The sequence below is a fragment of the Saccopteryx leptura genome, chromosome X (genome assembly GCF_036850995.1).
Source record: "Saccopteryx leptura isolate mSacLep1 chromosome X, mSacLep1_pri_phased_curated, whole genome shotgun sequence".
NCBI lineage: Eukaryota > Metazoa > Chordata > Mammalia > Chiroptera > Emballonuridae > Saccopteryx > Saccopteryx leptura.
In genome coordinates, this window is record NC_089516.1 from 53220427 (window position 1) to 53244669 (window position 24243).

The following is a 24243-nucleotide window of genomic DNA, read 5'->3' on the forward strand; positions in this document are numbered from 1 at the left end:
AGCAGACCCCGGGGCGCGCTGGCCCAAGTGCCACGGCGAAGAGAGGGACCGAGAAAGAGAGGCGCCCGAACCTGCCGCAGCGGCGCGTAGCCTCGCGTCCCTGCTGCTGGGACCTGGATCAGGAAGGACCACGCCCCAGGAGAAGGTACCAGATTTAGGGGAGGTGCGCTGGTCCCCTGGAGACCCCGCCGCCCTCCGCCCGCCCCAGCAGGACTTGTGGCAGCTTGCTGAGGCTGCGGCCCCTGTGGGCCTGCGGAGGGTGGGGGATTGAGCCTGGGCTGCAGAGGCGCATCCGGCGAAGGGGGGGGGGTTAGCTGGAGGTGGGAAGGGGGGTTGGCATTAATCTCGCCCTCACCCGGTTCCAATTCACAGGCGTGGAGACCTGGGAAGTTCTCTCTGAGTCTTAGGCTTCCGCCTCAATTCATTTCCCACCCGGTCTGCGCTGGGAACTGTTCCTGCCCCTGGTACTAACCCCTGCACTGGCAGAAATTGCGGCGATGGCGGTGACGTTGCTGCAAGACTGGTGCAAGTGGATGGGCGTCAGCGCTCGCAGGGCCCTGCTCGTCCTGGGCATCCCGGAAGACTGTGAGGAAGCCGCACTCCACGAGTCCCTGGAGGCTGCCCTGTCGCCCATGGGCCGCTTTACCGTGCTGGGCAAAGTGTTTAGAGAAGAGGACAATGCCACTGCGGCCCTGGTGGAGCTTGACGGGGATGTCGACTATGCCTTAGTCCCCAGGGAAATCCAAGGCACCGGGGGTCCCTGGAACGTGGTCTTTGTGCCCCGTTGCTCAGGCGAGGAGTTTCTTGGTCGCGTGCTCCACTTCCTGGAGCAACAGGGGCACACGGTGGAGAGCCTGGCGGGAGCCCTGGGGCTGGGACTGCGCAGGGTGTGCTGGCTCCGGTCGGTCTGTCAGGCGATCCAGCCCTGGGTGGAGACCCTGCGGTACCAGCGCCTGGGGGTGTTCTCTGGGAGGGACCAACCGGCCCCCGGGGAGGTGTCCTTTGAGGCTTGGCTAGACCACACCACTGACATGCTACATGTGTGGCAAGGGGTCTCAGAAAGGGAGAGGAGGAGGAGGCTGTTAGAAGGCCTTCGAGGGATAGCCTTGCAGCTCATGCAGGGGCTTCTGGCGGAGAACCCTGTCAGGACAGCGCAAGACTGCCTTGCGGCCCTGATCCAGGTGTTTGGAGACAACGAGTCCCCAGCAACCCTCCGGGTAAAGTGCTTGACCGCTCAGCAGGAGTCGGGCGAGCATCTTTCTGCTTTTGTGTTGCGGCTGGAAGTCCTGCTACAGAAAGCCATTGAGAAGGGAGCCCTGGCCAGAGCCTCAGCTGACCACTTCCGCCTGAGGCAGGTACTCACTGGGGCCAACCTTATTGAGCCGCTGGAGGAAGCCCTGAGGAAGCTGAGAATGGTTGGGAGGTCTCCCACTTTCCTGGAGATGCTGGGGTTGGTTCGGGAGTCTGAGGCATGGGAGGCCAGCCTAGCCAGGAATGAGAGAGCCCAAGCGGAAGAAGGGGCTGCCACCTGGGCCAATGCCCAGGCTGATGCCAGGTTCAAAGCTAAAGCAGAGGGTGACAAGGTAGAGGATAAAGAGCAGGAGGAAGAGGAGCAAGAGGACGATGATGACCATGACCCTGCCCCTGCAGGCCTAGGTCAGGCAGGACCCTCAGAGGCCCTTGGGGGTGCCATGACTGCCCACATGGGCAGTGCTTCTGGGGCAGGTCCAGAAGGTCCTGGTGCTGAGCCAGAGGACCTGGCCCACGCAGAAGACCAGGAGACCAAGGAGCACCTCCTGGAGGGGCTTAAGCCCATCCCAGAGGAGTTGGAAAGTGAGGACGGATTTGGGGAGCTGAGCCCCCCAACATCTTCCCCAGGCAAATAAGCTCACAGGGCCCAGTGTCCTCCTCTCCTCTTGGGCAGCAGAGACCTAGAGGCAGGGGGAGGTCAGGCCAGGGCAACCCCATCACCCGACACAAGGAACAGGGCCCAGGTAAGGGCCCACCCACCCCAAACCAAACCCCTGAGCCTCCCACCACCCCCAAGGGGCCCTGACCATCACCGTCAACCCTTCCAAGTGACCAAGATGACCGTGTTTGACACCAACTAGGATGTTGCCCTCCCCCATGGTAACACCACACTTGGGCCCAGCCCCAAACCCTGCCGACTTGGGCAACTGGCCTGGGAGCATTCCTGAGTAGCCCAGTCCAGCCTAGGAGAGGGGCACCTGAAGACATTTGCCACCCACATGGAACTTGGAAACATTAGGGGTCATCTCAGGGGTGCGATTCCTGGGGTCCCCCATTCTCCATCCTCTGGAGTAGGCTATTCCCTACTCTGGGAGACCCCCACCCCATTTCTCTGTAGGCCTCATAGCAACCCTCGTATCATGTAGTTACCCCTCCCCATACCAGGCCATGGTTCTTGTGCAGAATCACCAGGTGTGGGTGAACGCGGTGGTGTCCCATCCTATGTACTGGGGCAGCCACCTCTCAGCCCCAGCATGTGCTGTGAGCTCCACTGCCAGCTAAGGCTCTGCTTGCTTTTGTCCAAGGTCGTGAGCTCAACCTCTACTTTCTCAGTGTACATTTAAGCCAACTGCTGCTTGTTCTTGTGGAGATGTGTGTGTTCGTCTCTGAGCAGTTCCGTACCACCACCACCACATCCCAGAGACCCTGGACCCAGTCCTAGAGGATGGCAGAAAGGGCTGACGAGGGCACGGCTGGTGTTCACCCAGTGACGTCAGGAAGGAAGAACTGGACCCGGGACAGAAGGCGGCTGCTGGAGGTTCCACGGAGACTGTGCTCTGATGTGCCACCTTGTTGTTTGATGTGACCCAGTTTCCTCGGCATGGTGGAGTGTCCCCTGCTGTGTTTTCCAGTGTCCTGTGTCTGTCCTGTGCAGGCCATAGGGCAGGGCCAGGACCCAGCATGTTGTCCAAGGGGGAGCGGAGCCCTGCAGTGAGTGGACATCGCCAGCGCCCAGGGGGACTATGGCGGGAGGGTTACGGCATGGTGAGCAGCTGAGACACCTCGTCAAGGACCCCAGGAGGAGGGAGTGGCATGACCTATGGGCTCTGGTGGCCGTTAGAAGTTCCTCTCTGTGCCTGACTGATAGAGCATCAACCTGGGGTGTTGAGAACCCAGATTCGAAACCCCGAGGTCACTGGTTTTAGTGCAGGCTCACCAGCTTGAGTGCAGGTTTGCTGGCTTGAGCAAGGGGTCACTGGCTTGATTTGAGCCCGCCAGTCAAAACATATGAGAAGCAACTAAAGGGACGCAACTGAGTTGATGTTTCTCATCTCTCTCCCTTCCTGCTTCTCTTTCTCTCTCTCTCAAAAAAAATTCTTTGTCTGTTGTCATTTTCTTTCTTCCATGAGTTCAGTAAATGTTTTTCTTCAATAAATATAATTAAATGATTCCACTGAGTTTTGCCTTTGCTGTGAGAATACAGAGAAAGTGGCCCCTACTCCAGAGCCTAATCCTTCAGCCACTACTAGATACTTCAATTCTATTTCTCCCCAGAAAGGTAAGCAGCAGGTTCAGATTGGGTGGGGCTGACATTCCCCACTGCAGAAGTTCTTTCAGCTGGGGAGTTCCTGGTCTTAGGAACAAAGATTGATCAAGACTTTTACTGGGGCTGATTTTTTTGTGCCCCCATAATGTGACTAAGCCCTTCAACCAGTCCCAGCAATAGGCTCCAAGGAACTCACACTTTGAATGTCTCTGCTCTAAGTCTCTCTCCCCCTTGCGGATCTTAGCCCAGCAGGGCAGGATATCCAGGACTTGGGCCAGCTGACTCTGAAGCTTTACTTCACTCAATGCATATGGGTTGATATGCTGATGTGGACCACAGAAAGAAGAATTCACCTCAGCTGGGTGTGATGCCTAATGTTCTCTCCTTTTGGATACACTGCTAGTAAGGGTAGTTGGGTTCTGCTTCTATGTTCTCTATAGCTGGCCAGTGGATGTGTTGTTTCTGGCCTTTTAGGAGAGAACCAGGTGCCGACCAGTGCAAAGAACTGCCTGTGACTAGCCATCAGTAACTTTTTTGGAGCTATAAGCAAACCAGAGTTTTTGACTGCTTCGCTTGGGCGTAGGTTCACATAGGAAGACCGAGCTGCACACCTAGGCTGGCTTTTATCATCCCCAGGCCTGAGGGAAAGTCGTGGTTCCCTCAGATCCACCTGCTACTGCCTCTGTCTGCTGACTGTTTGTTGGGCTCAGGCACTGAAAAAACCTCTGGTAGAGACTACAGCCTGAGTAAATTGAGGAATTAAGAAAGTTGGTGGGTATGGTGCCCACCCCTCGGCCCCAGGTATCAGTCTGTCCTGAATTTTTTCACTGACCTCAGTAGAGTAAGGCCACTAGGAGTCCAGTAGGGGTGACCTCTGAAACCCTGAAATTTGTTCTGCTCACTGTCCGGACAGTTTCTATTGAATCTCCTGTGAGGCAGAAGCACCAGTCATATTGTAGTAAGGTACAAAAAGCTGCAAAATTAATATTGATATTTTAGGAGGAAAGATCAGGCTTTTCTGTCCCATCCTTCTTTGGGGAGGGGAGGGAGAAGAATGTACAAGTTTCTAGCTTGCAAGAACAATAAGTCACTTAGTTTTAAATCTAAACTAAATGTTAACTGAGAAACTTCTTCTCTTTCAATGGGAGACAGAATTTACATACCACCCTACATTGATTGTATTTCCTCCCCCCTTCCTGGAATCCTGAGAGTAACATACCTCTAGGCAAAGGAGGGAAGATGAACCCTGAACGATTGTAAATATTTCTGATTGTGTGTTACCTTGAAAGTCTTAATATTTTTGTGCATCCCCCAAACAAATGTTGTAAGCTTGTGCCATGAGGTCATGCTCTCCCCAGCCCGTGTGTGATCAAGGGTATATAACCAGCCCCCGAGATGTATTTGGCGCATGATTTGGGTCTGCAAAAGCCCGTGTCAGCCATATGCAGCCAGCATATTTAATAAATCTCCTCCTTTGATAAAACCCTTCAAAACTCATCTGGACTTGGTGTCTCTACGTAAACCCACAGAAGTGAGGTATGGTACTTTTCAGCATCTGGGGTACGCTACTTTACAACAGTATTCTCTGGAGAGGGTGAAGAAAAGCTCTGGCCTCAGCACCGGAAAACTAAGTCACTTCAGGTGCCCTGCTTCTTGCCCAGTGCTGGTTACTTCTCAGCAGGGTCCAATCTCCGTAGGGCAGAGCAAGAGAGAATCCCGAGGGTGGGCACTTGCTTTCCCCCAGGCTGATGCCACGTGGAGGGGACTGCTCCACCCAATAAAGATAGTGACTACAATATTGGAGAATGATTCAGCACAGGGGTTCTGGTGACCATTCCCCACCGCATCCCTCCCTGGGATGCCAATTTCACACTCTCTTCACGTGTCTGTAGTTCTCTCAGCCCTCTCTCTGCTGGAGCTCAGGTGTTGGGCAGATAAAATATATTATGCTCACTTTGTTAGAGATGGCGCCGCCCACGTGGAAGCCTGTTGCCCAGGTGATAATATTAGTTGCCCTTCTTGCTTGGGATGGGAGTGATTATGTTAATATGTGTTGGGGGAGGGCTTTTGCGCCAAAGGGTTTTAAAAGGAGAGATCATGTTGTTTGGGGAAAGAGTGATTATGTTCTAGGAAGAGCCCATGCTGTAGGAGAGCAGAGAAAGGCCACGTGGAGGAGGCCAGGAGAAGCAGCCAAGATGGCGGAGTGCTGAGGAGGAAGCCAGTTTGTGCAGAGAGAAGGAGATGGGGAACAGAGGTGAATGAGACTGGTGAGGTTAGAAACCCTTGATTCTAGGAAACTCGGATAAGCTAGTGGCTTTGGGAGCCCTGAATGGAAAGGGAAGTGTTTTCCCACTGTGTGTATTTCTTGCCAGCTGGGTGCAAGCGAGGATTAAAGCTAATGGCCCACCACTTCTGGGCTCCATGGTTTCATTATCGTCTGTCTGAATCTAATGCAAACCTGCATGGGCCAGGCGTCTGTGATGGTGGCCGTGGCTACTGGCTTTGCACCAGGGTAAAAGTGTCTGTGAATGAGATTTTCTGTATTGGCCTTTTCAGAGGGTGCCTACATCTATTAGAAGAACTTCTGTCTCTTTCTCCCAGACAGAAACACCAGCTCTTTTCCCTGCCAAATGTTATGTGGGTACCTCATCTAGACTCTGGTGCTCTAGGCTGGGCTCCCGACCTGGGACTTAGAACCCATACCACTCAGGGAAAACCTGCCTGCAACACAGAGTCCCTCAGCTGCCACTTTCTCCTGGGAGCGAAGGCAGCACTTTTCGAATGTCTGCCTGCTCTCAATGTGGCTTCTGTGACTCCTTGGTATGGACTCTTCTTCATTTAGTCCTAAGTTGTGTTTTTAGGATGATCGTCCTTAAACTTAGTTATAGAAGGAGGAGAAATCAGAAGAATTCAGAGGAGAGGGGGGCTTACAATGTCTGGGATCTTATGCTCTAGGCTGTGACCTCAGTGTTCAGGACTGAGGGAACAAGGGCAGACAGAAAAGTTTAAAAAAGGACAACGTGCAGGCCAGTGCACAACTGATAACGTGTCTAACTATGGATCAGAAAAATAACAAACCATGGGTGTGGACTTTACTTGTTATCAGTTCCTTAAAATGAACTTGCAGCTCTAGCAAAAAGAATGAGTATTAGGATTATCAAGGAAGGACCCTCCCACCTCCTCTCTCCTCCCCCTCCCTAAGACACAAAAGTCACATAGGCCTGCAAACAAAGAAGTCATTGAAATCAGGCATTTGTCATGTGAAAGCTAAAGCTATAAAAATATATAAGATGTAAGAAGTCTAACTTCAGGGAGCACCTGTTTTGTTGCCTCTTTGAGGGTCACGCTGCTCCACGCTCCACTGGCTAAATAAATCCTACTTCCTTCATCATTTGTCTGGGCGTTTTTGTCCTCCTTTGATTCCTGCAATATTATAACTCCCTTTTCCCAGTTTCCAGATCCCGGTCCACTTAACTCCTCGAGCAGTCTGGAAGGACTTACCAGTCTGCACTTTACACTATTGGAACTTGTCAGCGCTGGTCGATGAATATGTCAAAAGATAAAGTTTGCTTGCTGTTGGGCAAATAAGTTGTAAAAGTTGTGTTATTTGGTTTTGCTCACTTTGATTGTTAAAGATGGCACTGCCCACTTGAATAGCTGTCACCTAAATGATAATATTATTTATTACCTTCCTGCTTGGGAAGGGGTTTAATTATGCTAATGTGTGCTGGGGGAGTGTAAAGCCAGTAGCCATGGCCACCATCACAGCCACCTGGCCCGTGGAGGTTCACATTTGATTCAGACAGACGGTAATAAAACAATGGAGCCAAGAAGTGGTGGGCCATCATCTTTATCCTAGCTTGCACCCGGCAGGCAAGAAATACACACAGTGGGAAAACATTTCCCTTTCCATTCAGGGCTTCCAAAGCCACTGACTTATCCGAGTTCCCTAGAATCAAAGTTTTCTACCTCGCCAGCCTTATTCGCCTCTGTTCCGCAACTCTTCTCCCTGCACAAACTCTGCACAAACTGGCTTCTCCTTCAGCACTCCGCCATCTTGATGCTTCTCCTCTCCTCCACGTGGCCTTTCTCTGCTCTTCTTTCTCTGCTCTCTCCTCTAATGTGAATCCCAGGAACCAAGAGAGACAGCAAGCTCCCGGTCTGCCCCATTTTATAGTGTAGAAATCAAAACCTTTAATCCAATATACAAACAAGGAAGTCTCTGATACAAAGTCACTTAGGGTATAACAACAACCCTGCCTGCTTACAGCCTGTCCCCCACACCCAATTCAAGTATAAGCGACAAACCTATATATCATATTTACAAACTTATTTGACCAACAGGGAAGGATTGTCCTGCCAAAAGGCTTTACAAGAAGGAGCAGCTAGGAGGCCATTTAGAAGAGGAGGAGACCACATTGTTGCAGGGCAGGGAGTCCACATTGTTGCAAAGGAGAGGCAGCTAAGATGTCAGAGTCCAGAAGGAGAAGCCAGTTTGTGCAGAGAGAAGGAGATGGGGAACAGAGGTGAATAAGGCTGGTGGGGCCTTTGATTCTAGGAAAACACGAATGTGTCCGTAGCTTTGTGAGCACTGAATGAATGGGTTTTGGTGGCCAGTGTGTTTTTTACTCGTTGGCCGGTATGAGTCTAAAATAAAAGGTTATGGCCCACCAGTTCTTGGTTCTGCAGTTTCATTACTGTCTGTCTGAATCAAATGCAAACCTGCACGAGCCAGGCGGCTGTGACGGTGGCCGTGGCTACTGGCTTTACACTTGCCATAAGACAAATTACTGCTCTTGAGGGAGCACCGTTCCAGAACAAAGAGCTTGTTTTCCTTCTCATTTATGCTAAGAAGATGGGTTCCTCACAGTCAGCTTGGACTGCTAGGTCCACAGCAGCTGGACTCTTTATACAGTGACTCTAGTTGTCTTCCACGTGGTGAGAGACAGCTATATGTAGAGGATCCAGTCACTGTCACTGAAGAAGGCAGCCAGACAACCTGTCTGTTTCAGGAAACCATTTGGCCATTGTAAAAGCGCTACTCTCATAAATAGAATCTCACAGAAACTAGGAGTCAATGACATCGCACAGGCTAACCAAGAGTTTATGGCATAGTGAGACTTCATTCTCTCACATGTGGGCTACATGCAGATGACCCATTCACTTGGTCTGGTTTGCACTCTGCTTTTCCAAGAACCATCTGATGGTAGTGATGATATATACGAAATAATTCTGTCATTGGTCTCACCTCTTAGGGCTGGTTTCCCCCAAATATACATTAGCAAGAAAAACTCAGAAATTATCTTAGGAAGGAATTCAATCATTTTCACGAGTGTATCACAACAAGAATGAGCAGCCCATATCACGGTCCTATAAAATGCATGTCAGATTTTTAAAATATGGCTTAATACCTGTTACCAGTGTGTGTCTTGCCTGACCTGGTGGTGGCGCCAAGGATAGATCATCGGACTGGGACATATAGGACCCAGGTTGGAAACTCTGAGGTCACCGGCTTGAGGGTAGGCTCATCCGCTTGTGTGCGAGCTCACCAGCTGAGCGCGGGGTCACTGGCTTGAGTGTGGGATCATAGACATAACCCCGTGGTCACTGGCTTGAGTGTGAGATCATAGACATAACTCCATGGTCACTGGCTTAAGCCCAAAGGTTGCTGGCTTGAAGCCCAAGGTCGCTGGCTTGAGCAAGAGGTCACTCACTCTGCTCAAGGCACATATGAGAAAACAATCAATGAACAACTAAGGTGCCACAAGTAAGACTTAATGCTTCTCATCTCTCTTCTTTCCTGTCTGTCTGTCCCTATTTGTCCCTCTCTCTGTCACAAAAAATGTGTGTGTGTTTTATATTAAAATACAAACTATAGACAGTCAAAAATTTTTATGAAAATGTCTGGACAGTTATACATCTGAGCAAGAAGAAGAAAGTACACTGTTGGCAGTATTTTCAGAAATTAGTTTATGAAGGGTTTGGGAGCAAGAAATGATGATGACCGTGCCACCCACAAATGCCAGAGATGGATCCAAAACAAATCTAGCATGTTTCCAAATGTCCAGAATGTCTTTATGTGCCACAGAGAGTGGAGGGATCTGGGTTTTTTAATAAAGATTCACATGAGAGGTCTCTCTGCTAAGCTGTGGGTGTAGGGGGAGACTTACTTAGCCCTGCTCCTGACTGCCGATCTCTTTCTGATTTTCTTTAAGATATTTTTATCAAATAGTTCTTTTTCCCGGTAATGCACAGGGGGCCCTCGCAAGTACTTTTCTTCTGCCTTGCTGTAGTCTAACCCATCAAGTGCAGCAATTGAGCAAATCATGGCTTCTGGCAGAAGGACTTCCAGAACAAAACTCACTTTGTCGTCTCTTGTCAGAGTCAGCCTGTTCTTGTCTATTTGCTTGTAGATCTCTTGTAAATGCCTTACTACGACATTCAACTGATCGTCATCCTCCAGGTATGTTTCAACGCAGATCACATACATGCTTGAGTTCAGAAATGATACCAGCCACTTGGACTGTTTCCTGCCTTTGACGATATCCAGAAGATGGTGGTCAGCCCCCTTTCTCTTCACGATGAAGTCCACGAGCTTCTGGTTCTCTCGGGCCCAAGCGGCCTTCATCCGGTCAGGGAGAATTTTCTTGCAGGGCCTCCTCCCATCCGGGGAGCTCTCCTCCTCAGAATCTTCCAGCTCGGTGTAATTCACCTTTGGGAAGTCAACCTCCAGAAACCCCTCTTGGATGGCTTTCCTAATTGGGTAGCTGATGTCAGCAGCATAGTAGTCCAGGAAAGAGCCCACGAAAGACCCACAACCGAGCCCTTCTCTGTAGTGGGAAATCAGGGAAAAGCACCAGTTCACACTCTGCTTGTACAGTTTCCTGCCTCTGTTCATTAGTTTCTCTTTCTCTTTACAATCCAGATGTTTTAATCTCCGAAGAGGCACTTGAATGCCACTCTTTTCACGGTGCATGTTTGCCTCAATCAATAGCACCCTTGCAGTCTGCTCCGTGTGGCTGACACTTTTGACTACTGATGGCCAAAACGGGTAATTTTGAAACTTAAACCAGACTATCGTTCCTCTTTCTATGGGACACGGCTCTTGTGGGAAAGCCACACTTGTCAGTTGTCCCGCAACATTGGCGACATCTTTCCTAATAATGGTGGCGGGGTCAATAGGCGTTAATCTAACTACGGGTTGAAGTTTTTGCCATTCTTTCTGAAACTCTGGTGCCCACTGCTTCCTCACTTTGCTTGTCAAATCGAGTGAATAATGCGGCTTCAGGTAAGGGGCATTAGAGGATGTTGCTGCACCTCCCGTGCCTGGCTTCCAGGCACCCTCTCCAGGGTTCTCACTGTTCCTGGTGAAGGCAGAGAACTCAGACGAGACAGCCAGGGTTTTCGGGAAGGTGTCGCGTGGTGAATTTCCTTTCAGAGCCCTGGGCAGAGTGTCCATGAAACCGGGTGGCAGAGATAGAGGGATGCCTCCACCTTCAGCAACTGCAATATCCCTCTTGACTGTACAGTGCCAAGACATAGCTCTTGAGGTGCATGTATTTTCCGTCTTTTCCTTGCTCTCTTCTTCATGATCATTTTCTGAAAGTGACGGGAAGTTTGAGCACATGCTGGACTTCTGTGAGGGCTGTACTTGTGCTTCCCTTGGGACAGGAGCGAAGGATGTATGCACCTGTGATTTGTCACCGTTGGGAACATCCTCACCCTCCGAACCTACCAACAGTGATTTGGGGTCTTTCCTTTTCCCAAAACTTCTCGGTGAGTTCCCTTTGGGCTTCTGATCCTGTTTCTGAGGTTGCTTTTGCGGTCCCTTTTGAGACACTGTGGTGGTCTCTGGGTCATCTGACGCTCTTGTGGGACCCAAGTTTGCTCTCTCTTTCAGAATGTCGAGTGCCAACGTTAGAGCCCTTCTGTAGACCACTCCCTCTCCTGGTGGGATGCTGGTCTTAGACTGGGTCACTCTCGAGGAGGCAATGGACTCGATTTGAGACTCATCTAGGACTGCTACGGCTCTGCTTTTCACTTTAATTTTTTTACCTACTGAGAGTATTTGAACTTGTAGAGAATATGGCTTAATTTTTGGTGAGGTTCTGGATTTGGACAAGACTTTTGCTGGCCAAATGAGGCCTTTCCAGTTGCATAAGACATGCTCGGGTTCCATTATGATTGGACTTAGGAGTTGAGAGGTAATTAATTAACAGAGGTTGAGGGGTCTGGCTGTCATACCTGCTACTACAACAGGTCTCCCCGAAAACAATGTTCGTCACCACATCTCTTTGCCTAGGATTACAGAAGGTTTACCACTTGTGTGGCCTGTCCTTCTCCACTTGAATCGCTCAGAAATGGTAGAAATTGTGTTTCGACAGACGATAGTGGAGAATACTGGAATATAGAAAAGGAAAAGACAAAAAGAATCAGAAAGCATTCCTTTTGTGGAGGTAGAAGAATGTTGGTCAGTGAGAATTGATAAGATAAATATAAAGAGTGTGTAACAGGCTGCAGGGGAGCATGATATGAAGCAACTATTTTAGAAAAATTGCGGAAGATACCAGAAGAGTTTTACAGCCCTCTGAACCCAACTCCATGCCTTATTTGTTACTACTGAATATTAAACAGCACCTGTGCTGGGAGGTGGGTGGCATGTCCGGGATCTCGTTTGTGCTATTGGACGTCCCGGGCCTTTTGTGCTCCTCAGGGCTCACACTACATGAATGCTTCAGTGTTTCTTTTCTGGGATGCTAGTGCCACCCTGTGCACCCAAGGAAGCCAGAGATGATCTCCGACCTACAGACACTGAGTGTCAGCCCAATATCATGTTTGAGAGTATGAATTTAGAACTCAGAAGTTCATAAAGCTCGTATGGTGGTTAGAATTATTACCCATCTTAAGGATTGCTGCAGGCACAGGCCATAGGCTGGGATTTGTACCTACCTCTTCCTTTCTCTGTGGTGGTTTAAATGTCTTCCCCCATTACCCAGCACCACGTCAGTGTGAAGTAGTGACTGTAGAGTGAGGAGCAAAGTGAAACACACCCCAAAATGTCAACACAAAATAAATGATTGCAAATGAAATGTGCAGTAAAGTGGGAAAGTCTTACCAAACACCAGGTGGACGGTCCAGGTGTGGCTCTGTGGGCAGGTCTGAAGTGCACTGTTCTTCCTTGGATCAAATGGCACCAAATGTTGATACCCAGGACCTGTATGCCCTTATGCTAATCTAGAAAATCCAAAACAGATAGAAAATTAAGCCAACAAAATGGAGATTGATTCATCATTTTCCCTTCCCCAACTCTGGAATGCATGCCATCCTTAAACAGAACTGTTTGTTAAATCTTATGAATAATGTAAATGCCATGTTTCTTTTCTTCCTTCTTTTGCATTTCAAAATATTTCCATCTTAAGATACTTAGTTTATGCTAGTCCCTGCTATTCCACAACAGTGGGAACTACTGCTTTCATGGCAGGCTACATCTGTCTTGACCACACGGATTATTTCAGAGTAGCAGTGTGTGTGTGAGTGTGTGTGTGTATGTGTGCATGCGTGTGTATGTATGACAGAAACATGGGGTCTGTAATGTTAGTGTGTGTGCTGTTTGGTGCACTTAAAGAAATGTTACATGGGCTTGTTGAGAATATAGAATGTGTAGAGTGATATATGATGCAGGAGATGATACATGATAGATGCTCGCTCTCAATATGATGAAGAATGGGCTTCCCACATATTTCCTGTGCATCCTTATTCACATACCTGCACATTTGACGTAAGACTGCATTTCTTCACTCAAGCGCACCACTAAGCGCCATTTCATGGAATGCTTATTTTATTTCATTTTTGTGAATTGCTTGACAATGTGGTCCTTTCAACATTTAAAAACTTAAAGTAAATTTCAGGCATTGACTTGTGTGGAATGCAGATGCAACCATGCTCTCAATTTTCCCACCCAGAAATACCATGTCCATAGGTTCTACTTTTCTGTATACGTTGTACGGATATACACTATAATTCACTTACAGGTTTTAGTGCATCCATTACCAGTCTCAAATCATGTGCTTCATAAGATGAAATATTATTTTGGTGATAAGTGCCTGCATGCACAGCTTTGTTCACACATACTCATGGATATAACATGAACTATACACCATGACTACATTTACATATAATAGACATAACTTGCACAGCCTTTGTCTTGGACCACAGTGAATGATCATCCAGGTTTCAGGTTCTCCGTCTTAGAGAACTCAGTGTATCGGCTCTCAGAACACAGGTGTCATGTGACGACACAGACAAAGAGGGGAAGGAGAGACGGTGACTCAGCCACTGCAGTCTCCCTGCAGGAAGACCTGCCAGCCCATCGTCACACAAACCAAGAGTGCCTGAGTCACCTCAACCCCACCCAGAAAACAGTCTACATCTCAAGACACATGTACACACACACACACACACACATACACACACACTCACATACACTCAGAGTGAAATTAGAGACACAGATGCCTGATATTGATGCATATAATCCATGCTTTCTGCCTCTACACACACACATACGTGTTTTTGCTTCTAGCAAAGATGTTATTTCCAGCTCCTTTTAGTTCCTTATTTTAAAAACACACATGGAAAATCTAAAATGATTTTTCAAATTAGAAAGTAGGAAAAATACTAAGCATCAGTAACCTAATCCAATACCCAGTAATGCTTATTGCAAATATTTACTGCACAGACTCTGTTTACGCTAATACTCTATTACCTATAAAACAAACTTTTCAGCCCTGGACAGATAGCTCAGTTAGTTAGAGCATCGTCCCGATTTGACAAGGTTGAGGACTTGATCCTCGGTCAGGGCATATACAAGAATCAACCAATAAATGCATAAATAAGTGGAACAACAAATCGATGTTTCTCTCTTTCCCTCTCCCTCCCATTTTCTTTCTCAAACCAATGAACAAAAATTTAAAAATGAATTAGAAACAGTTTTTTAAAGTTGTATAAACTCTTTGAGTCTTCTCTCGTGTTCACATTTGTGTATATCTTTACAAGTATCAGACACTTTAAAAGATCACTTTCACGAGACAACCAAAATATCAACTGCAGTTTTTTTTCCAAACACTAAAGCAATACATCCTTAAGCGAGACAATAAGAAGGAAAGGATGTTGAATGAAAACAATAAATTCTCCTACTTATTGTCACATGCTTTGGTCTATGGTCCAAACATCTTGCATTAAGGATTGGTACATAATCCTGTAGATCATTTTCTTTTTATACTTTTTACTAATAGGAGTACAACCCTCTTCCTTCCTTCTAAAGATGTGTACAGGTAGGTGGAAAGTTACATGATGGATACATATTAGATAATAGAATAATATGTAAATATCAATGCTCTTTTGCACATCAGGCACAATGTGTTAAAACCAGAGCATCAAAGAACTACAAACATTTAAAGTAACCCCAAATTCTCAGGGAACTTGTATATGAAAATGCATTCAATGCTTTAGTTTACAATCCAATCAAACGTGCCTGAGAGAGAGATTACACAGAAGGAAACAGTAGTTGGGCACGATAAATAGCAACTTCACAATCTCTAACTTTATAGTCAATTTCAAACCATCAGGAAACAGATTTCTCAAATGGACCAGGTTTGATATTTCAGGTCCTGGTATAACTTTTGTTCTATTTCACACACTCTTTGGTTGATGTGACATCAAAAAAGTTGATGACATAGAACTTTTACTTCCCCAATCAACAGCCATGATTTTTTGAAGAATTATTTGGAGGCTCTCTATTCTTTCACTCCTTTCCCTAGGGGAAGCTGTAATCCCTTCCAAAGAAAGGTGAGAAAAAATGCCCTGCGAATGTTGTCTCCAAATATGAAGGCTTTTCTTGAGGTAAGCCCCAGTACTACTCCCCAGAGGCAGAAATTGTCTCATTGTCACCCAAATGGTCCATCCCTACAATTACTAGCTGTTTAGTGGTGCTTCTTTGAAACTGTAGGTTTTGCGATTTTAACTGTCTCCAAAGCATGCATTTCCACAAAAAGATGAGTTGGGAGTTCTCTTTGTTATTATCAAGGTATACTTTATAAACTTCCTGTTATGAGAAAAATACAATTTTGCCTATCTTTGCATCTCACTGTTGCCAGATGAATTCAGCATAAACTTACACATAACTTTTTAAAGCTTTTAGGATTTAATTGGGTTTGCAGACATAGTGCAGAGAGTGTTGGAGGAAATTTAAGTATGCACAAGCAGAAGAGAACAATGGTTAAGAGTCTGAAGACATATTTAAATTTTCATGGACTGACTAAGCTACCTTGTTTGAATTTTTTTTTTTTTGACAAAGAGAAAATCAGTGAGAGAGACAAGAACAGACAGAAAAAAGGGAGAGAGATGAAAAAGATCAATTATTTGTTGCAGCTCCTTAGTGGTTCAGTCATTGTTATCTCATATGTGCCTTGACCGGGGAGATACAGCAGAGTGAGTGACTCCTTGCTCAAGCCAGCAACCTTGGGCTCAAGCCAGAGATCTTGGGCCTCAAGCCAGAGACATTTGGGCTTAAGTCAGCAACCACGGGGTCATGTCTATGATCCTATGCTCAAGATTTTAGGTTTCATTTCTTTAACCCTGCCAGTAAGTCTCGTTTCAGGGCTCACAGCAGATGACCAACTGCAAAGGAATGTCTGATGTCACGATCAGAGAAGTCCTGGATGATTGAAAGCTGCTAGAAGTTAAACATACTCAAAGTTCCATAAAAGACCATCCTTTGTCTAGCAGCCAATTGGGCTAATGCCCCACAGCCCTTCCTACTCCCCCTCCCCTAACCCTTAAAAAAGCACGTCCTAGCCTGTGCCTGGTGCGACTCTCCCTTATGAGTCAGCCCAGCAGGGTCCCTTTAAATAAAGCCTGTCACACTGTTCTTTTCGGACTCTAATGCATTCTAACACAAGCCAGCTCTAACTCTAAATGCACATACACCTCCAGTTACCAAGCTCTGCCTCCCCATTTTTTCTCAACAAACAAAAAGGAACTCACCTTCTAGATACATCTACTCAGAAAAGGGGAAGCATGAGCCTTTAAGCAAAGAACTAGAGTGAATTCTCTCTCATTCCTTTGGCAAACTGGTGGTTCCTCCTGTCCAGTAGACCAACCTACTTTCAGATGCCCTCTGTTAACCCTCCAGTACCCATCACCTGCTATGGGAGACCTCCATTGTCCTCTCTAACACTGATGAATTCGGGGACAGCATTAGGGTTAAAGTCAGGGACAGCCTCCTCTTTACTGCAAGTCAGACTTCCATAATTACTAACGCCCAGGAGAGCAAACATGGTGTATATTTCAAAACCGAATGATTTTCCTGTGTTGTGCACAAGGTGAAAAAGATGCCACTGTCTACAGCATATGTCAGTGAACCACAACGTTTTTCATATGCTAGCTGCTTACTACCCATAGAGGAAAACTACCAAGTCTTTAGTCTAAGCCAGTGGTAGTAACCTGGTTCCTAATGCCCACTAGTGGGCATCCCAGCTATCATGGTGGGCGGTAGCGGAGCAACCAAAATATAAATAAAAAGATAGATTTAACTATAGTAAGTTGTTTTATAAAGATTTATTCTGCCAAACTTAGCAAAAATCTGACATAAAGTACTTGGTTAGTAATTATTATTATATGCTTTAACTTGCTGTAACTCTGCTTTATAAATTTTATTGAGTAAAGTTACTTCCCTACCTTATAAATCACCATTACTGTGGAACCAGTGGGCGGTTAGAAAATTTTACTACTAACAGAGATAAAAAAGTGGACGGTAGGTATAAAATGGTTGACTACCCCTGGTCTAAGCCAACAAGGGTATATTATATATTCAGCACAAAAGCTGATGCAGACATACATGTGCTGACATTGAAAAAATTCAGATAAACCTCCGACTACAGACCACTTTAGTACAAACTATATGCTTTACGTAAAGTGCACATTCACATGGGAGCGATGCTGTCCACTTTATCTTAGGATAGGAACGACAGGCAAGTGTGAGAAAACAGTCTAGAAAGCTCAGCAGAAGTGTCAACACAGTTCCATTGAAAAGAGGAGAGGAACAAGAATGGAAATGGGTGGTGAAGGTAGATGTTACTTTCCAAATCATGTTGTAAAACACTACAGGGAGGACATTTACATGTACATATGCACCAGAATCTTACCTTATAGAGATTCTAAGGGATAGAAAATGAAATATTGGATGTATGTGGACAAAAAGAAAGCAGGTATAACAAATGGCAACATACCATTGAAAAATTTGAAATGCTTCAAATATTTTGATGTGTATTTTATATGGTCTAATGAAAAGTTCATTATCGAATGTATGTACCTCACCACATAAGAGATAATTGATTATAACAGTCTAAGCAGAGAGAGGAGGATTGCGGATTGTGCAAAGGAACAACAGCCAACAATTTTCCAAGATAAAGAAACATTTCTCATGGTATGTTTCATGTGCCCATCCACGAGTTTAACTCATTTGTACACACAGACAAGGGGGGAAGGAAGTGAGGGAGGGAGAGAGAGAGAAAAAAAAATGAAGGGAGGGAGAGAAACACATACACACAGTTATGCAAGCATGCATACAAACACACAAAGGCTCTTCATAGTAAAACTAAAGACCAAAGTGCAATGCAAGACCTTAAAATCAAAGGGATAAAAACCAACCTGAGTATTAGGCAGGATACTCTTATTATTTTAATTACAGACAGCTTGATATAGAATGATTTGGAGTCCTGAGAGAGCAGTGGGAGCAGTGAGACACTAAGAAGAATGTCACAGAAGAAAGAGTGGACACTTCTAGCTCTGGAAAAACCAAGAAAAGAGATGGTGGTTTGGAGAATTCATGATCATGGAAGAGCAGATTTCAGAGCTGAAACTTAGACTTCTAAAAGGTAGGAGGGCTGCCCACCTCTATGTGGTTTTTCAGGGAGGTCAAGGAGGGATGCATGAAAACTGAGACCCCTCCCAGCGATGATGGAGAAAAGTGATGAGCTCCAGCCACAATGCCAGGAACTGAGAGGGTACCCCCTCGTCCTTGACCTGGGACTCCAACGTCCTAGGGGAGGTTCGCCAGTCTGCTGGATCTGGTCCCTACTGAAATCACATGTCCTTGCCCTTGTGGTATAAAGGGCTGTTATTGGGGTGGCCCTGAGAGGAGCAGGAACAGAGAGGAAGGTACGGATATTTGTGTCACATCCAGACTGCCTGTGGCCCTCCAGAGACACCACTGGCCAAACCTCACAGGTAGTCAGAAGGTACAGGGGAAATAGAATTAATGGAGCTTGGCTTCAGCAATATAGGACTGAGCTGAAAGGTGTGGATGTGCTTTACTCAAACCTGCTTCTTTTGAAGCCATGTCCCTGATAAAGAATGCAACAGCACATCCCATCCCACAAATGCTGTGTTTTTCTTTAGAAACACAAACATATACAAACTGTAACATCAGCAGGATTCACTTTCCAACACACAACCAAAAAGCCCAGAGCCTTCTAAAAGGAACTTGTATTTATGCTTATATAATAAAGAAGGAGCCATTTACTGATTTGATTTCTATTTACCTAACTGATTAATGGTATGATAACAGAAAACTTGACTTGTAGAGAATACATTTTTTAGTTTGTGTGTGTCAGCAACTCAGAGTGAGCACAATGTCAACCCCTGGGTCACAGAGTTACTTTAAATCTTCCAATCCTACCCATTCATCTCATTTGCAGGCTTCAAATCTTCTCTCTCATATCACATTCATAGTACTTTTCCACTATATGTAGGTGTAAATGAATAAGCTTCCATTTTTAAGGGTTCATGAGACAATCATTGTCAGCAGAGGTATGAAATGAGAAATTCTCAGGAATCTCTGCTTTTAAGAACCCAAAGGACAATGCGTCACACAACAGATGTCACCTACGACACTGAAATGGGGATGGGGTGTGGCAGGTTATTCAATCACCTTAGCCCACAACAAGAGGAGCTGCCATTCTCTCTTACAAAATAGGAAGAATTAGAGACTTTAATGTCCAACTGAAGGCCATACACTAGCAACACACACACACAAACACACACACACAGCTCACATTGATAGCAGCCACTGGCCATTCTCGATGTTTCTACAGTTACTCCATATCTTCAGTCTGTAAATATCCTTGCTAAATGTTTCTGCTGCCAGAAGATAATGACTTAACCTAGTTGTCATGGAAACCAGAATGTCATCCAAAAACATTCTCCTTGGTGTTCTGTTTCTATGGAAACCAGGAACTGCTAATACATCCTCAGAGGCAGAGCATTGATCTTACTCCCTGTCAATTACACCCCAAGCAATCCAAAGAATGAATGAATGAATGAACAAATAAGCACATTAATTAATAAATGAATATAGAGACAATACCTGATGTTCTCATGCAATAAACATTGGGGGAAGGGACGCTTTCACTGATGGGTGTTGGAGAAAATAAAGGGTAACAGCTTCTGTCCTCCCTTGACACACACACACACTCACATACAGATACGTGCACATGCATGTGCACGCACACATGCAAGCAATCACATACACACAATTAGGTTTCAGGTCCGTTAATGACCTCTTCCTTTCATCCTGCCAGGGCACATGAGGCTTGGTACATTTGTGTAGGTGAGATCTAAGGCATCTCAGTCAATTTAAAATGAACTGGACAGGAGAAAATGTGAGAATGAAGCACCTGGATGTCACAGGAAATCAAATCAGGAATCAGGTTGTGGCAGGACCAAAGCACCTTGTGTATTGACAGGGTTGCCAGGGCACCATGGTTCCGGAGAAGAATGACAACTCCCTGAAGAACCCTTGACTTAGAACAAGAGGGAGGTCGAGATGAACCTCCCGCACTTGGAATCTGTGTTCAGTCTGGACTGCTGTGACCACACTGCCAGTGGACACTATGCTCAGAGACAGACTCCTAACGCCAAGGCAGAGGGCACACATGTCCTCTCTCACAGTCGCTGGCAGTAAGGGCAGAGCTGCCTTGAGGTACAGCTCTTCCTGCTGTGAACCAGCTCCAGGTGACCTTTCTGAGGTCAGTGCTGGAAACAGGCCCTTGGGGAGGGAGAGTGCAGGTCTGATTTCCAGGTTTTTCTTATTGCTCTGATGTAAACGCTCCCATTATGGCCAATTTGAAGCCACCAACATGGGGTCTACTGGATGCCAAATTGGCAACTGATGCCCCAAATCAGTTCTCATAGGGTGATGACTCCAGGCAGACCCAGCACAGCCCTGGGCCCAGAGGTTAGAGCAAAGCAAAGCCATCCCACTCCACATGCAATCCACAAGAGCAGGCCAAACTGGACTTTTCTGTAACCATGTAGCAACTGATTGAAGGCTTTCAACAGGTTCTTAGGGTGGAGGAAAGGAGATACCAGGCCCACCACCTAGCCTATCCAGTTTCGGAGGAAGGGATATAGTAGGGTGCAGTCTCAGTCAGTGTTTTTCAATCAGAGAGGATTTCTGTCCCCTAGTCAATATTTTTGGAAAATCAATTAAAAGCAGCTCTTCGCTCAAAGGGTTATTAAATGCCATCATGAACATTGGCCCTCAGCAGTGCCCAAGGGTCATTCTGGGAACTCCAGGGGGAGGTCCTTGAGAACATGTTGGGGGACGAGTGAGATATTCCTTTCCCTACTTTGTATCAGTGAATCCAGACTGCTTTGTTCCCTACCATAGAAATGACAGGCCTTAAGAAGTGGGATGAAGAAGCAGGTAAGAACATCATCTTTCCTATTCAGCCTGACCAGGCTGTGGCACAATGGATAGAGCGTCGCAGGGGACCCAGGATCGAAGCCCTGAGGTCGCTGGCTTGAGCGCAGGCTCACCAGCTTGAGCGCGGTGTCGCTGGCTTGAACAAGGAGTCGCTGTCTCCGCTGGAGCCCCATTCCCATCAAGGCACATATGAGAAAGCAATCAATGAACAACTAAGGAACCACAACAAAGAATTGATGCTTCTCATCTCTCTCCCTTCCTGTTTGTCCCTCTCCCAGTCTCTCTCTCTCTCTGTCACCCCCCCCCCCAAATAAAAAGATCTTTCCTGTTCAGGTAGATATTCAATAGATTTGCACAAATATAAAACAAAGCTACACTTTTGACAATTTAAAAATACTCTTTACTGAATTTCTTGGGGTGGCATTGTTTAATAAAATTATATAGGTTTCAAGTACCGGTATACAATTCTATAATACATCATCTGTATATGGTACTGTGTGGTCACCACCCAGAGTCAAGTCTCCTTCCATCACCATTTATCTCCCTTTTACCCTCTTCTCCCTCCCCCGCCCTACTTTCCTGCTGATAATCACCATGCTGTTGTCTGTGTCTATGAGGGTATTATTTTTCTTTTTTTTTTTTCGCTTAATCACTTCATCTTTTCCACTCAGAGTCCCAATCTCCCTCTCCTCTGACAACTGTCAGTCTGTTCTCTGTATGGATGAAATCAGCTTCAATTTTGTTTTTTAGCATTTTGCTCATTAGATTCACATGTAAGTGAAAACCTGTGGTGTTGTCTTTCTCTGACTGGCTTATTTCACTTAGCATAATACTTTCTAGGTCCATCTATGCTATTGCAAAAGGTAAGATTTCCTTATATCTTACAGCCGAGTAGTATTCCACTGTGTAAAGGGATTAGCTTTTTTATCCACTCCTCTACTGATGGGCACTTGGGCTGTTTCCAGATCTTAGCTATTGTAAATAGCACTGCTATGAACATAGGGGTGCATATATTCTTTTGAATCAGTGTTTCAGGTCTCTTCAGATATACAACCAGAAGTGGATTGTTGGATCATAAGGCAGTTCCGTTTTTTATTTTTTGAGGAAACCTCATATTGTTTTCCACAATGGATGTGCCAATCTGCATTCTCAACAACAATGCATAAGGGTTTCTTTTTCCCCACACCTTCACCAACCCTTGCTGTTTGTTGATTTATTGGTGATAGCTATTCTGACAAGTGTGAGGTGATAGGTCATTGTGGTTTAATTTTCATTTCTCTGATAAGTGACGTTGACAATATTTTCATATGTCTATTAGTCATCTGTGTGTCCTCCTTGCAGAAGTGTCTATTCTTGTTCTTTGTCCATTTTTTTAAACTTTTTTTTGTAACAGAGACACAAAAGGGAAAAGACACAAAAGGGAAGAGAGACAGAGAGAGTGACAGACAGACAGCAGACAGGAAGGGAGAGAGATGAGAAGCATCAATTCTTTGTTGCGGCCCCTTAGTTTTTCACTCATTGCTTTCTCATATGTGCCTTGACCAGGAGGCTACAGCAGACCGAGTGACCCATTGCTCAAGCCAGTGACCTTGGGCTCAAGCTGGTGAGCCTTGCTCAAACCAGATGAGCCCGCAGTCAAGCCAGCAACCTAGGGGTTTCGAAGCTGGCTCCTCCGTGTCCCACTCTGCTGCTCTATCTACTGCGCCACCGCCTGGTCAGGCTGTCCATTTTTTATTTTTTAAATTAATTTTAATAGGGTGACATTGATAAATCAGGGTACATATGTTCAGAGAATACATCTCCAGGTTATTTTGACATTTGGTTAAGCTGCATTCCCATCACCCAAGTTTAATTGTTTTCCATCACCTTCTAACTGGTTTTCTTTGTGCCCCTCCCCTCCCCCAACCTACTCCCTCTCCTCCCCCCACCCCATAACCACCACACTCTTGTCCATGTCTCTGGGTCTCAGTCTTATGTCCCACCTATGTATGGAATCATATAGTTCTTAGTTTTTTTCTGATTTACTTATTTCGCTCAGTATAATGTTATCAAGGTCCATCCATGTTGTTGTAAATGATCTGATGTCATCATTTCTTATGGCTGAGTAGTATTCCATATTACATATGTACCAAAGCTTTTTAATCCACTCGTCCACTGATGGACACTTGGGCTGTTTCCAGATCTTCACTATTGTGGACAATGCTGCCATAAACATGAGGGTGCATTTCTTCTTTTGAAACAGTGCTACAGTGTTCTTGGGGTATATTCCTAAAAGTGGGATAGCTGGGTCAAAAGGCAGTTCGATTTTTAATTATTTTGAGGAATCTCCATACTGTTTTCCACAGTGGCTGCACCAGTCTGCATTCCCACCAGCAGTGCAGGAGGGTTCCCTTTTCTCCACATCCTCACCAGCACTTATTCTGTGTTGTTTTATGAGCACCATTCTGACTGGTGTGAGGTGATATCTCATTGTGGGTTTTTTGTTGTTGTTGTTGTTTGTTTTTTTGTATTTTTCTGAAGTTGGAAACGTGGAGGCAGTCAGACAGACTCCCGCATGCCCCCGACTGGGATCCACCCAGCATGCCCACCAGGCGCCAATGCTCTGCCCATCTGGGCAGTTGCTCTGTTGCTACCAGAGCCAATCTAGCGCCTGAGGTAGAGGCCATAGAGCCATCCTCAGCACCCGGGCCAAGTTTGCTCCAATGGAGCCTTGGCTATGGGAGGGGAAGAGAGAGACAGAGAGGAAGGAGAGGTGGAGAGGTGGAGAAGCAGATGGGTGCTTCTTCTGTGTGCCCTGACCGGGAATTGAACCCGGGACTCCTGCATGCCAGGCTGACGCTCTACCACTGAGCCTACCAGCCAGGGCCTCATTGTGGTTTTAATTTGCATTTCTCTAAAGATTAGTGATGTTGAGCATTTTTTCATATGCCTATTGGCCATCTATATGTCCTCTGTGGAGAAG

The 24243-nt window shown here is 46.1% G+C and overlaps 2 protein-coding genes across 2 annotated transcripts; one reads left to right on the plus strand and one right to left on the minus strand.

Annotated features, from left to right (window-relative positions):
• Positions 1-3395, plus strand: PNMA6A (PNMA family member 6A). Its single transcript, XM_066357282.1, has 2 exons — positions 1-145; positions 373-3395. Exon 2 carries the CDS (start codon positions 498-500, stop codon positions 1884-1886), a length of 1389 nt encoding a protein of 462 aa, XP_066213379.1. The 5' UTR covers positions 1-145; positions 373-497; the 3' UTR covers positions 1887-3395.
• A 6288-nt stretch (positions 3396-9683) lies between these two features.
• On the minus strand, positions 9684-11696 carry LOC136386159 (PWWP domain-containing DNA repair factor 4-like). The gene has a single exon (XM_066357589.1). The coding sequence runs from the start codon at positions 11694-11696 to the stop codon at positions 9684-9686; it is 2013 nt and encodes a 670-aa protein (XP_066213686.1).
• Between the last annotated feature and the right edge of the window lie 12547 nt (positions 11697-24243).